Here is a 13,956-nt window from a genome sequence, read left to right as displayed (position 1 = left end):
AGACAGAGAGAGGCGTTGAAAGGCTGCTCCAAAGGAATTTATTGTTTCGGAGGAAAACACGAACACGATGTAAAGTCGAGTCTTAACAGCTTACTTACAGCTGGGCTCGTCAGGCACTCTTTTTGGCTGCAGTGGTTATTATTATATTTACATGCTTCCAGCTCCCGTTTCTGCTCGGTGACAGCTCGTACTTTTCCTTTTTCTTCCTCCCTCGCTCACAGACACATAACGGGTATGGCAGTCCATCCACCCTGCAGCACGGACTACACTGCCCATGAGGCTACATTCTTTAGAGTGATGACTGTAACACTCTCCCTATTGCCTTCATATTAAATCATTTTTGTGAATAATTTTTAAAAATATTTCTTCACGTCATTATGCGGGTTGCAAGTAGAGGTGACATGGACTGCGAGATTGAGACACAGACATTAGAGCCTCTTAATGCGTGTTTTGTTTGGGTTTCCACCAGCGTGGAAACCAAAAATAAAGAGGGCATAGCCTAACATATGAAACAGGAAAATACCCTCGCGTAATCCATTCATTTCGACCAAGTAACTGTATTCTGATAACACCTTTATAAACGGTAACTGTAACGGAATACAGTTAGTCATATTTTGCATTTTAAATATGTAACGGCGGTACATGTATTCCGTTACTCCCCAACACTGGTCAGCACAGCTTCTTGGCTTGTAGAGGAGCTACCCAGTTGGCCAGTACATGTTTTACTCGCACACATAGCTTTGTTGCCTTAATGTTGGGTAAAACAGACATCAATTACAGGAAAACTCAACAGTGAGGAATTTCTTCGTCTGTGGAACAAAGTTGTTACATTCAAGGTAAAGACAATGAAAATTAGGTTAAATATTTGATGCTGAAAAAAGTAAAAAAAAATTTGAACTACATGCACTGCTCTATAGTTAATTATGTATGGATAATACTTCTGCTACATTCCAATTGTGGCTTTTTTCTTTTTGTTTTCTAGGAAATTTTCTTCCGCACTGATGTTTCAAGAACCGGAACGCTGTCACTGAGAGAACTACGAAATGCATTCTTAGTTTCAGGTAGGCCTGCTTGGAATTCATTCATTCATTAATGTTCCTGAAACTACACTCTCCTGCAATCCTCTCACTGGACTTCCAAATGGCTAAGGCACACCACAACAAAAAATAGGACTGCTATTTCTTGTGACTGGGAAAAAACTTGGCAATTGATGCTTTGTGCTGGTCGTATGCAAGTAATTGCGATCACCAACTGATTGCCCAGAGCTTGCAACACCTTCAATCTCATGGCAAACATTTTCAATTGCAAAGAGATTGCTCATTTCACCTGGCGGAAGGCAACCTGTCTCCAAGGGATTATGGTGTACCTCAGATTGACTGCATCATTGTCTGACAGATTGGTGAAGGTTTGCAAATAACAGCCATGTTATTTATAAATGCAGATAAACTGCCAACAAGTTGCAATCAATCTGAGTCAGCCTCTGCTAATGACAGCAACTTGCTTTACTTTGAAAATGGACACTCGACTCAGCCGATGGCCATCTGGTTGTATTCTGGTTATCTTCCTATTAGTGCTGCCAGCGTCAATCTCGGAAAGAATAAGATAAAATATATAAATTAAAGTTAAAAAATAAAATAACTGTGCAACAAAATACACAATACACAGTATAGAACTATATAAGAATGTATGAAGAAATATAAATATATATATACACACAATAACAGCAGCTGTACAAGTATTAACTGGAAATAAAGAAATATAATGTCCAGTGTTGTGCAATCCACATTTGTAAGTGTCTTGTGCAGTGCAAATATGCCTAAAGTGATTAAGTGATGAAGTGAAAACAATGTCCAGAATGTCCAGTGTGTGTGTAAGAACTATATGTGTGGGTCAGTACTGTGTGGTGGTGTGATTGAGAGACCGTATCGCCTGCGGGAAGAAGCTCCTCCTCTGTCTCTCTGTGTTGGGCTTCAGGGAGCGGAATCGCTTTCCTGACCTCAACAGAGAGAACAGTCTGTTGTTGGGATGGCTGAGGTCCTTCACGATCTTCCTGGCCTTGGTCCAGCATCGCCTGCTGTAGATTGAGTGCAGGTCAGGGAGCTCGGAGCGGATGGTGCGCTCAGCTGACCGCACAACCCTCTGTAGAGCTCGTCTGTCCTGCATGGTGCTGTTCCCGAACCAGGTTAAGGTGTTTCCCGTCAGGATGCTCTCTATGGTGCACGAGTAAAAGTTCCTGAGCACCTTGGAGGGCAGTTGGAAGTCTCTCAAGAATCTGAGGTGGTAGAGACGCTGACGGGCCTTTTTCACCACGGTGTTGATGTGACAGGACCATGACAGGTCCTGCGTGATGTGAACTCCGAGGTATTTGAAGCTGTCCACTCTCTCCACTGGGCACTCGTTGATGACGGGGGTCTGGTAGTTCCTCTCCTGCTTAGTGCTGAAGTCCACTATCAGCTCCTTTGTCTTACTGACGTTTAGAAGGAGGTTGTTCCTCTGGCACCAGTTCTCCAGATTCCTAACCTCCTTCAGGTAGGCCGTCTCGTTGTTATCAGAGATCAGGCCCACGACGACGGTGTCGTCAGCAAACTTGATGATGGTGGTGGAGCTGGTAGTGGCCACACAGTCATGTGTACAGAGAGTACAGCAGGGGGCTCAGAACACACCCCTGGGGGCTCCAGTGCTGAGAGTGGTGTCCGCCCATCCTTACTGCCTGTGGTCTGCCAGTTAGGAAGTTGGAGATCCACTGACACATAGATGAGCTGAGTCCCAGATGCTCCAGCTTGGTGGTGAGTGTGGAGGGAATTATGGTATTAAATGCAGAGCTGTAGTCTATGAAGAGCATTTTAACATAATTCCCCCTTCTAGTGTCCAAGTGAGTGAGTGATGTGTGGAGGAGATGAGAGATGGCATCGTCTGTGGAACGATTTGGACGGTAAGCGAACTGTAGTGGGTCCAGTGTGTCTGGTAGTGAAGAAATGATGAAGTCTCTGACCAGGCGTTCAAAGCACTTCATCACTACTGAGGTGAGGGCTACAGGGCGATAGTCATTGAGAGAAGCAGGGTGGGGTTTCTTCGGGACAGGAACAATGATGGACTCTTTAAAGCATGTGGGGATCACCGACTGAGATAAAGAGATGTTGAATATCTCAGTGAACACAGGAGCTAGCTGGTATGCGCAGTCTCTGAGGATACGACCTGGGATGCCGTCTGGTCCTGCTGCTTTCCTGGTGTTCACTCTTGTTAAGGTTCAAAATATTGGGGATGGACACCAGAGGAAAAACCCACAATAACAACACTGGTCCGGTCGGGTTGAGTCAAACGATGATTTAATGATCACACACGTGGGAGATGGACACTGTATGCAGACAGTCTCAGATCTCATCTCAAAAAACACATCACCATAGTTTTATGAAATCAGGGTATTAGAACGCCCCCTCATGCGTAGTGACAGGTGTAATACAATCAATGTTGACAATTTTATTTAACACAAAGAATAACATTGTCTCCTTCCCGAGGGCAGACGCTGACTGCCCCCGTCTCCTGGAACCGTCTGTACCCTGCTAAGACACAACATGGCAGCTACAAGGACTCTTTCATTTGTTAAGACCATCAGTGTGTATTGCTCTAAATCAAGTATATAATATTAAATGAATATTGCTGGATCAGCTACTTCTACTTAAAACATATTAAAACATGACTAAGCACAAAATCACCAAGAATAACATCTTATAAGTGCTGTGTAAGCGCGTGCGGCCTTCCAAGCTCAAAGCCTTTGCCCTCCATAGATCAGCCAGACTCGCGCTGGCTGTAGCTTTTAACCTTTAATTACCTTGAGCACAACTCTAGAATAAGCAACAAACTGCAATGTGTATGGAATGATCATGGTTACATCTGCAATGGAAAATCATGTTATTATTCTGGTACCTGTAAGAAAAGATCAAACTAAAGTTATCACCATCACTGTAATGCAAAGAATAATGTAAGGTCAAAAACTTCAATTTATGCTTAATGCAAAGCTGGTTATATACTTCTAATGAACTAATAATGCCATATTAAAATAATGAATGAAAATGAGAAAAACATCCCCTCCTTATTTTACACTCTCTTGAAGGCTCTCCTTACTTCATGCTCGGAGATGACGAGCACGTTTCCGGTGCTGGCAGTATCTTCCTGTCTGCAGCCGTTAGCGCCGCTAGCACTAGCATTGTTGGAGTCCTTAGCTGCAGCCTCGAAGCGAGCATAGAAAGTGTTCAGCTCGTCTGTCAGAGTCACAGCCGCGTTCGTCATACCGGTTGTTGGTGCTTTATAGTCCGTTATTGTCCTTAGTCCCCACCACAGGCTCCTAGAGTCACTCTGTTGGAGTTGTGACTCTAGTTTCCTCCCGAAGCGCTGCTTCGCCTCTTTCACCGCCTTCCGCACGTTATATGATGCGGCTTTGTACGGGTCCATTTCCCCCGTCGTGAGTCCCGTATTGTAGGCAGCGGTGCGGGATCTCAGAGCGTCGCGGATGGTTTTATCCACCCACGGCTGCTGGTTGGGAAACGTTGTGATAGTCTTTGTCTCCACGGTATCATCCGCTAGTTTCCCAATGAATCCCACAACCGCTTCCGTAAACACGTTGACATCATCATCGGAGCTGTTTCTGAACATGTCCCAGTCTGCGTCGTCGAGTGCGTCCTGTAACGCGGCCACCGATTGATCCGTCCAGCGCGCGACCTTCCTCTGAACCGGAACTTCCTGTTTCAGCCTTTGTTTGTATTTTGGCATGAGGAAGATGGCGGCGTGATCGGATTTGCCAAACGGAGGGCGAGATTGTGCCTTGTAGCCGTCCTTGACCGTAGTGTAGCAGTGGTCCAGTGCCCTTTCACCTCGGGTGGGGCAGGTGATGTGTTGATAAAAGTTTGGCGCTGCACGTTTGAGGTTGGCACTATTAAAGTCCCCCGTCACAATAAGCGCAGCGTCCCGGTGTTGTGTCTGGTGCTGTGTGAGTGCCTCATGCAGCTCGCATAAGGCGGTGACCGTGTCCACTTGTGGTGGAATATAAACGGCACTTCAGAAGACCCCCATGAAAAGAATATCGAGGGAACAGTTTACCCTGCCCGGGATAGGGTTACCGGGGCCCCGCCCTGGAGCCAGGCCCGGGGAGGGTGCCCGAGGGCGAGCGTCTGGTGGCCGGGCCTTAGTCCATGGGGCCCGGCCGGGCACAGCCCGAAGAGGAGACATGGGCCCATCCTCCCGCAGGCCCACCACCCGCAGGAGGCGCCATAGGGGTCGGGTGCATTGTGAGCCGGGTGGCGGCCAGGAGCGGAGGCCCTGGCGGACCGACCCCCGGCTGCCAAGACTGGCAATAGGGACATGGAATGTCACCTCTCTGGTGGGGAAGGAGCCTGAGTTGGTGCGTGAGGTTGAGAGGTACCGGCTAGATATAGTTGGGCTCACCTCTACGCATTGTCTGGGCTCTGGAACCAGTCTCCTGGAGAGGGGCTGGACTCTGTCTCAGTCTGGAGTTGCCCCTGGTGAGAGGCGGCGGGCTGGGGTGGGTATTCTTATATCCCCTCGGCTTGCTGCCGGTACGTTGGGGTTTTTCCCGGTGGACGAGAGGGTTTGTTCCCTGCGCCTTAGGGTCGGGGAACGGGTCCTGACTGTCATCTGCGCTTATGCGCCGAGTGGCAGTTCGGAGTACCCAGCCTTCTTAGAGTCCCTGGGGGGGGTGCTGGAAGGTGCTCCACCTGGAGACTCTGTTGTCCTGCTGGGAGACTTCAATGCTCACGTGGGTAACGACAGCGAGACCTGGAGGGGCGTGATTGGGAGGAACAGCCTCCCTGATCTGAACCCGAGCGGTGCTTTGTTATTGGACTTCTGTGCTAATCACAGTTTGGCCATAACGAACACCCTGTTCGAACATAAGAGTGTCCATAAGTGCACGTGGCACCAGGATGCTCTAGGCCGTAGGTCGATGATCGATTTTGTAATCGTATCACCAGACCTGCGACCATATGTTCTGGACACTCGGGTAAAGAGAGGGGCTGAGCTGTCAACTGATCACCACCTGGTGGTGAGTTGGATCAGGTGGCGGGGGAGGACGCTGGACAGACCTGGTGCACCTAAACGCGTAGTGAGGGTGTGCTGGGAACGTCTAGCAGAGGCCCCAGTCCGCGAGATCTTCAACGCACACCTCTGGCAGAGCTTCAACAGCATTCCGAGGGAGACTGGGGACATTGAGTCCGAATGGACCATGTTCAGCGTCTCCATTGCCGAAGCTGCTGCATTGAGCTGCGGCCGCAAGGTGGTTGGTGCCTGCCGTGGTGGTAATCCCCGAACCAAATGGTGGACACCAGAGGTGAAGGGAGCCACCAGGCTGAAGAAGGAGGCCTATCGGGCTTGGTTAGCCTGTGGGACTCCGGAGGCAGCCGACAGGTATCGACAGGCCAAGCGGAATGCGGCTCGGGCAGTGGCTGAAGCAAAAACTCGGGTGTGGGAGGAGTTCGGAGAGGCCATGGAAAAAGACTTTCGGACTGCCTCGAAGAGATTCTGGCAAACCGTCAGGCGTCTCAGGAGGGGAAAGCGGTGCTCTACCTGCACTGTGTATAGTGCTGGCGGAGCGCTGTTGACGTCGACTGAGAAAATTGTCGGGCGGTGGAAGGAATACTTCGAGGACCTCCTTAATCCCACTGACACGTCTTCCGGGGAGGAAGCAGAGTCTGGGGATGAGGGGTGTGACCCACCGATTTCCGGGGGCGAGGTCACTGAGGCAGTTAAACAACTCCTTGGTGGCAGAGCCCCTGGTGTCGATGAGGTCCGCCCCGAGTTCCTGAAGGCTCTGGACGTTGTAGGGCTGTCTTGGTTGACACGTCTCTGCAATGTTGCGTGGAGATCAGGGGCAGTACCTGTGGACTGGCAGACCGGGGTGGTGGTCCCCATCTTCAAGAAGGGGGACCGGAGGGTGTGTTCCAACTACAGGGGGATCACACTCCTCAGCCTCCCCGGGAAAGTCTATGCCAGGGTGCTGGAGAGGAGGGTTCGTCCGCTAGTCGAACCTCGGATACAGGAGGAACAATGCGGTTTTCGTCCTGGTCGCGGAACACTGGACCAGCTCTTTGTCCTCTCGAGGATACTTGAGGGTGCATGGGAGTTTGCCCAACCAGTCTACATGTGTTTTGTGGACCTGGAGAAGGCATTCGACCGTGTCCCTCGGGGCGTCCTGTGGGAGGTGTTGCGCGAGTATGGGGTGTCTGGCCCATTGCTACGGGCCATTCAATCCCTATACAACCGTTGCAAGAGCTTGGTTCGCATTGCCGGCAATAAGTCGGACTCGTTCCCGGTGGGTGATGGGCTCCGCCAAGGCTGCCCTTTGTCTCCGGTTCTGTTCATAATTTTTATGGACAGGATTTCTAGGCGCAGCCAAGTGGCGGAGGGCTTTCGCTTTGGTGGCCTCAGAATCTCATCTCTGATTTTTGCGGATGATGTGGTTCTGTTGGCTTCATCGGGTGAGGGCCTCCAGCTCGCACTGGAGCGGTTCGCAGCCGAGTGTAACGCAGCGGGAATGAGGATCAGCACCTCCAAATCTGAGGCCATGGTTCTCAGCCGGAAAAGGGTGGAGTGCCCACTCCGGGTCGGGGATGAGTTCCTGCCCCAAGTGGAGGAGTTCAAGTATCTCGGGGTCTTGTTCGCGAGTGATGGGAGAAGGGAGCTGGAGATCGACAGACGGATTGGGGCTGCGGCTGCAGTAATGCGGACGCTGCACCGGTCAGTCGTGGTGAAGAGGGAGCTGAGTGTAAAAGCGAAGCTCTCAATTTACCGGTCGATCTACGTCCCTACCCTCACCTATGGCCACGAGCTGTGGGTAGTGACCGAAAGAACGAGATCGCGGATACAAGCGGCGGAAATGAGCTTCCTCCGAAGGGTGGCTGGCCTCTCCCTTAGAGATAGGGTGAGAAGTTCGGCCATCCGGGAGGGGCTTAGAGTAGAGCAGCTGCTGCTCCACATCGAAAGGAGCCAGCTGAGGTGGTTCGGGCATCTGGCAAGGATGCCCCCTGGGCGCCTCCTGGGCGAGGTGTTCCAGGCATGTCCCACCGGGAGGAGGCCCCGGGGCAGACCCAGGACACGCTGGAGAGATTATATCTCTCGGCTGGCCTGGGAACGCCTTGGTATTCCCCCGGACAAGCTGGAGGAGGTGGCTGGGGAGAGGGAGGTCTGGACCTCTTTGCTTAGGCTGCTACCCCCGCGACCCGACCTCGGATAAGCGGATGAAGATGGATGGATGGATGGACTTATAATGACCGATGTAAATTCCCGAGGTAGATAAAAAGGACGACACATGATGGACAGTAGTTCCAGATTTGGTGTGCAGGAGCGTGTGAGAGGAACAACGTTCGCACTGTTGCACCAGTTGTTGTTCACCATTAAACACACGCCGCCTCCCCTTGACTTCCCCGAGTCCCGTGTCCTGTCCATGCGGTGAACCGAGAAGAACTCGGCCGGCTGGATGGCGTGGTCCGGCACCGCTGGGTTCAGCCATGTCTCGGTGAAGCAGAGGAGATTGCAGTCCCGAATGTCTCTCTGGAACTGTATCCTGGCCCTGAGGTCGTCAAGCTTGTTCTCCAGTGACTGGACGTTGGCAAGCAGGATGCTAGGCAGAGGTGTGCGGTGTGCACGAGCTCTCAGCCTGTTCCTGATGCCGGCTCGCTTCCCTCTAAGCCGCCGCTTCCCTCTAGGCCTCCGCTTCCCTTTGTTCTCCCTCAAGATCTCGCTCGGCCAGCTCGGATCCGGAGTTAAAAACTTCGAATTGTGAGTACATTGTATACCAATAGAAACAAGAGTGTCACTGTCATACCTAATGTACCCAATGGTGATGATTTTGCCGATTTAGAGACGCTGAAAACTAACTTAAAAAACAAAGACAAAGAAAAGGTGGTCGGAGCAGTCGTGACGGCAGCCGACCTCACCAGCGCCATCTTGTTAACTTTGTTAGAATCTAAGAGTTTCTGACCGAAGTCTCAATGTAAGTCATTAATGTGAATTTGTGTGTTTAATGTGCTTGTCAGGAATAAGGGTGAGTGACGACATGCTGAATCTGATGGCTCTGCGCTACGGCGCCTCCTCTGGACACATGACGCTGGAGAGCTTCATCAGTCTCATCCTTCGCTTTGACTGCATGAACAGTAAGTGAAGACAAGTGGGACAAGCTATGATCTGTTTATTTCTGTTTGTGATTTATCTGAAGTAAGTCAATCAAAAAATACAACCTCACAATGGAAAACTTTAACCTTTTTGTTGTGGAAGACATTAATTTTATACGTATCTTTTAAGAGATTCAATTAATTTTTGCCCATCAACAGAAATCTTCAGACAGTTATCTGATGGAAAAGCAATGACTCTTCAAGAGTCTGAGGTAATAAAGCCAGCTTGTTCTCATTAGTACATTTTATAACACATGTTGATTCATTTTGAAGTTCAGAGGAAAGAAAAATACATTATTTTTAAAACTGAAAATAAATTTATATACTATTCATAAATTATTTTACACGAAAGGAAACAGTTGCATACTCCTTGTGCATACCTTGAGCTACTTTGTGACCAAGTAGGGCATGTCCGGGATTTTAAAACACGTTGGTAAGGTTAGACAGTTAGCAACTGTTAATGTGTTAAGGGCAAACTTAGATTGGCATTTGCTAAAAGTTCAACTGATTTCACTTATATCCCTCAAGTGCAGCTTTTTTGAATGTTGTTATGATTAAAGTTTTTGAGAGTTACAAATATAGCCATCAAAGAGGGATGAAAGATACTGAGCCTTTTATCTTGGCCAGCTTTTATAGTTCAGCAGTCCGAGGAGAGCTATGTCAGTTGAAGACTCTCCCATGTCAGCCAGTGATCAAGAAGAGTAGGCCAGGATGTCCTTGGAGATAGGTGGAGGGGCTGCACATACTGCACTAACAACCGGTCTCTCTTTATTTCCAGTGGATGTACATTTCGATGTACACTTAACGCAAAGGAATGGACGTTTGATGCACAGTTCATCTGCACGCACTGAAGAAGATATCCATGTATATTTTTCCTGCTAAGCTCTAAGTTGTCATTTAGATAATTGCCAAAATGCAAAATGCTTTCAAGATAACTTTTCTCAAAAAGTAGACATTTCTATTTTTAATTGTCATTTACTTGGCAATTTGTTTTTTACTGAGACAGACAGAGAAGACAGAAACTTATTGTAGAGGGAACAATCTGAGATATATAACGTGAATATAAATAATCAATGAAAATTAAATACTACAAGAATGTGCTTGCATGTAAAAGGCGGCTCTGAATTAGTAACTGTTCTAACAGAAAAACATGAAAAGGCTATAAAGGATGTTTTTTCCTTGTGCACTTTGAGCTCATTAAACACACATAGATTACTGTATGTGAGGGTGCAATGTTTGGCCATGATGCTTTATTGATTAATTCATCACTCATTATTGACACAACAGTGCAAGAAAGCACCAGTGTGGTTGGAATCAATATACTGTTGAAATGATTTTATATCGTTATTCAAATGCAGCTCTTTTTGATAAATGCATTATGCACATATGTATCTGGCTTTTTCTTATTTTCCCACTGTCAACTCCTCATTTCAGGTTCAGGTTACTTTTTACATATAAGGCTCAATCATTTGGAAAGCATTCAGGGCCATTATCAAAAACACTCAAAATCACTGGAAATTTTTCATGTAAATACATTTAAATAAAGAAAAAAGAAGAAGAAGAAGAAGTTTAGCAAATGAACCATGAATTCAAATTCTGGCACCAGAATCTGGAAGGTATTCATTGATTCAGCTGCAGCTCAGTGTTTGTAAACTGTAAGGGTATGTAGTAGAGGAAAAGCACCTAGGTATAGAGGCTAGCTCATCAAGCATCATGGGAAGTGGCACACTCCAACTCTTGATCGTGGCTCAAGAGTTGGGAGTTCGCCTTGTAATCGGAAGGTTGCCGGTTCGAGCCCCGGCTTGGACAGTCTCGGTCGTTGTGTCCTTCGGCAAGACACTTCACCCGTTGCCTACTGGTGGTGGTCAGAGGGCCCGGTGGCGCCAGTGTCCGGCAGCCTCGCCTCTGTCAGTGTGGCTGTGGCTACAATGTAGCTTGCCATCACCAGTGTGTGAATGGGTGGATGACTGGATGTGAAAGCGCTTTGGGGTCCTTAGGGACTAGTAAAAGCGCTATATAAATACAGGCCATTTACCATTTTCCTTGTGTAAAAACTCCCCAGTGAGCATGAGCTCAGTGAAACTCTAATAATTTCCAGCATAAATTTACTTACACCAGTAGCCTTGCTAAATGTTTGTAAATATTCCAAGACAGTACCAAGAGTTTCCCCTCTCAAGCATTTCAGAAGGTACAAAGGGAATGTTAATCCACAACACTGTAGTGAAATTAACAGGAAACACATATTCCCAGTATGTCAGCGTTTCTTCAATGGTTCCCTGTTAAATCTTGAGTTAAATTTTAAAAACTTTCACTTACATATAAAAGTCCTAAATACTCAAACCCTGTGATATCTTACACACCTCAAATACCATGTTAACTTAATAAAGAACTTTCATCCTCCACTGCAGACTTACTTGCTGCTTGTAGAGAAACTCTGTCTGCTTTTGAGATTAGTCTTATGCTGTTATAGGCTCAGGATTCTGCTGAGCTTCCCATGATGACGCTCTTAACATTTATTCTCACCTGTTTTCAACTCCCCAGACACTTACATACCACTGCTACATGTCATTAAAGTTTGTCTTTTCTCTCACATGGCATGCGAATGGTCTTTGTCTTCGTCCCTTATGCTTTCCTTTTTCTACACTCAGCAGTGGGCGATGACATTAAAAAGGAAGTTTTCCTTCCCACCTTTGCTACCTTTATCCATATTAGATCATCCTCTCAAATGGGCGGAGAGACCAGTCAATGGCCCACTGGTAACTGGCAGTTGCTAGGGAAAAGGGTGTATTCTGGCACCGGCTGGTGATAACATTGTTTGCAAAGAGATATATAACATTGCCAGAGGTGTGGACTCGAGTCACATGACTTGGACTCGAGTCAGACTCGAGTCCAAGACTCCTTTGTTTATTGTGCATAAATAGTGAATTGTCCTGACACAATATTGCGTTTCGCTTCTGTTATTATGGTACATTGACAAAAACATATACTTTTATTCACAGGATAAAACAGTTTTTTGTATCACTAATTGCCCAGTACGATTACAGCATACAATATTATTGTCACTGCTATATTTCTGTGATGCTACCAGAAATTATTTCCAGTACTAATTAATTACCATTGAGCTCAAAGGTCCTATTAATAAACGGTTAACGAATGTGTATTTATGAAGACGATTTGTGAGACTGGTAAACTTATGATACGTACGATGGTCTTTACTTTCTACACGGTGCATTTCAAGGTCCTGTACCCATCCGTCGGTAAACTGTACCTGGGCTTGTTGCAGTGACCTGAAGTTACTAAACTTTCATGAGTGTATGCACTCACTCCAAGAACCGTATAATTATAAATATGCATATAAATATGCTACAATGAGATAGCTGACTTCATCTAACTAGCAAATGTTGTCCAGGCTACGTTGGTGATGCAGTTTTTTTAATGTGTATGATATTCTTGTCATGCGATTTTAAAGCCGGTCCTACAACCGCATCCAAGAATAACATGCGGCTTATCTCAGAACTGTCGGTGAAAATTATTCTAGGAGCTAAGTTTGATTGAGCTGCATTTTATAGAGGTGCAATTTCACAATTTGTATATATTTTCTATGTTCACTATTTTGTCATGTGTTGAGAAAAACACAGATTTAAAAATTACATGGTCTAATATTTACATTTAGCATAACTGCAACATGCTTTTTTCGGGGTTTTTTTTTAAAGACTCGAAAGGACTTGAAATTCAAAATTTCAGACTTGTGACTTTACTCAGACTTTTACACCAGTGACTTGAGACTCGACTCTGACTTGCCTGACATTACTTGAGACTTGACTTGTGACTTGAGGATAAAGACTTGAGACTTACTTGAGACTTGCAAAACAATGACTTGGTCCCACCTCTGAACGTTGCACTGAAAATCTCCTTGTGATTGCTTTGATTGCTAGCAGGCTTCCACAAATACCAGTCATTTTCATGGAAGCAGCAGTGAAACTGTGAAAAAGGGGATTAGTGTTGGGGTTGTTATTCAAAGAATAATGTATTACACATTAGTCATTATCCTAAGTCTTGCTGCTGGGCTGGTCTCGGCATTGACTTAGTTTTATCATCACTTTGGATCCTTGGGTTACTTTGCGTTAGCATGCTAGTGTCCTATAGAGTCCTTTTGTGCAATAAAAATAAAAGTACTTTCTATACCATTTTCCTCCTGTAACACTTGGTTGTCCATTGGTTGCGGCAGCAGGATACAATTTTTATTTTGAAAAGTTGTATCCTACTGCTTTCTCTGTGTCCACTTTGGATTGGAATTTCTTGGACGTTTCTTATTACAGCTCAGAGAGTAAGTAGCGAGTTTCTGCAGACAAGTTGGCATCTTTTGTGCAAACTACCGGTGGCAACCTGCTTGTGAATAAAAGCATCACAAGTTTCTTCAAGTGCAACATAGAAAAAAAACCCATCAAACAGAAAAATAAAGGTTCTCGTTAGGGTCTCACATAATAATAAAGCAAGACTTCTCTCAGTTCAGAGGATAAATTCATCAAGTTACTGGCCCGAGAAAAAGCCAATTAATGGTACACAACATTAACATTTCCGAGTTCAAGCAGCAGACACAACTGAGCATCACCAGCTCTGAGATACATACAATCAAAGAAACCATTACTGAGGGAGACCAAGAAGGAGGATCAAACTGCTCTGTTAAACACACACACACACACACACACACACACACACACACACACACACACACAGATCCCAACAGTGTGTGAATGGATGTTTGCTTTACAGCATT

General features: G+C 46.6%; 1 protein-coding gene across 1 annotated transcript in view; it reads left to right on the top strand.

Moving 5' to 3' along the window:
* Positions 1 to 11,771, top strand: part of LOC113012482 (calpain-1 catalytic subunit-like) — a 29,757-nt gene extending 17,986 nt beyond the window's left edge. Inside the window, exons 18-22 of the mRNA XM_026152721.2 lie at positions 768 to 836; positions 983 to 1,061; positions 9,045 to 9,161; positions 9,339 to 9,391; positions 9,958 to 11,771. Of these exons, the coding sequence (XP_026008506.1) occupies positions 768 to 836; positions 983 to 1,061; positions 9,045 to 9,161; positions 9,339 to 9,391; positions 9,958 to 9,984 (345 nt within the window). The 3' untranslated portion in view covers positions 9,985 to 11,771. The remainder of the gene's footprint in view (positions 1 to 767; positions 837 to 982; positions 1,062 to 9,044; positions 9,162 to 9,338; positions 9,392 to 9,957) is intronic.
* The last annotated feature ends 2,185 nt before the right edge of the window (positions 11,772 to 13,956 follow it).

The sequence above is a fragment of the Astatotilapia calliptera genome, chromosome 19, assembly GCF_964374335.1.
Source record: "Astatotilapia calliptera chromosome 19, fAstCal68.1, whole genome shotgun sequence".
Taxonomy (NCBI): domain Eukaryota; kingdom Metazoa; phylum Chordata; class Actinopteri; order Cichliformes; family Cichlidae; genus Astatotilapia; species Astatotilapia calliptera.
The sequence above is the reverse complement of the archived record's forward strand: the minus strand, read 5'-3'. Positions and strand labels throughout refer to the sequence as shown.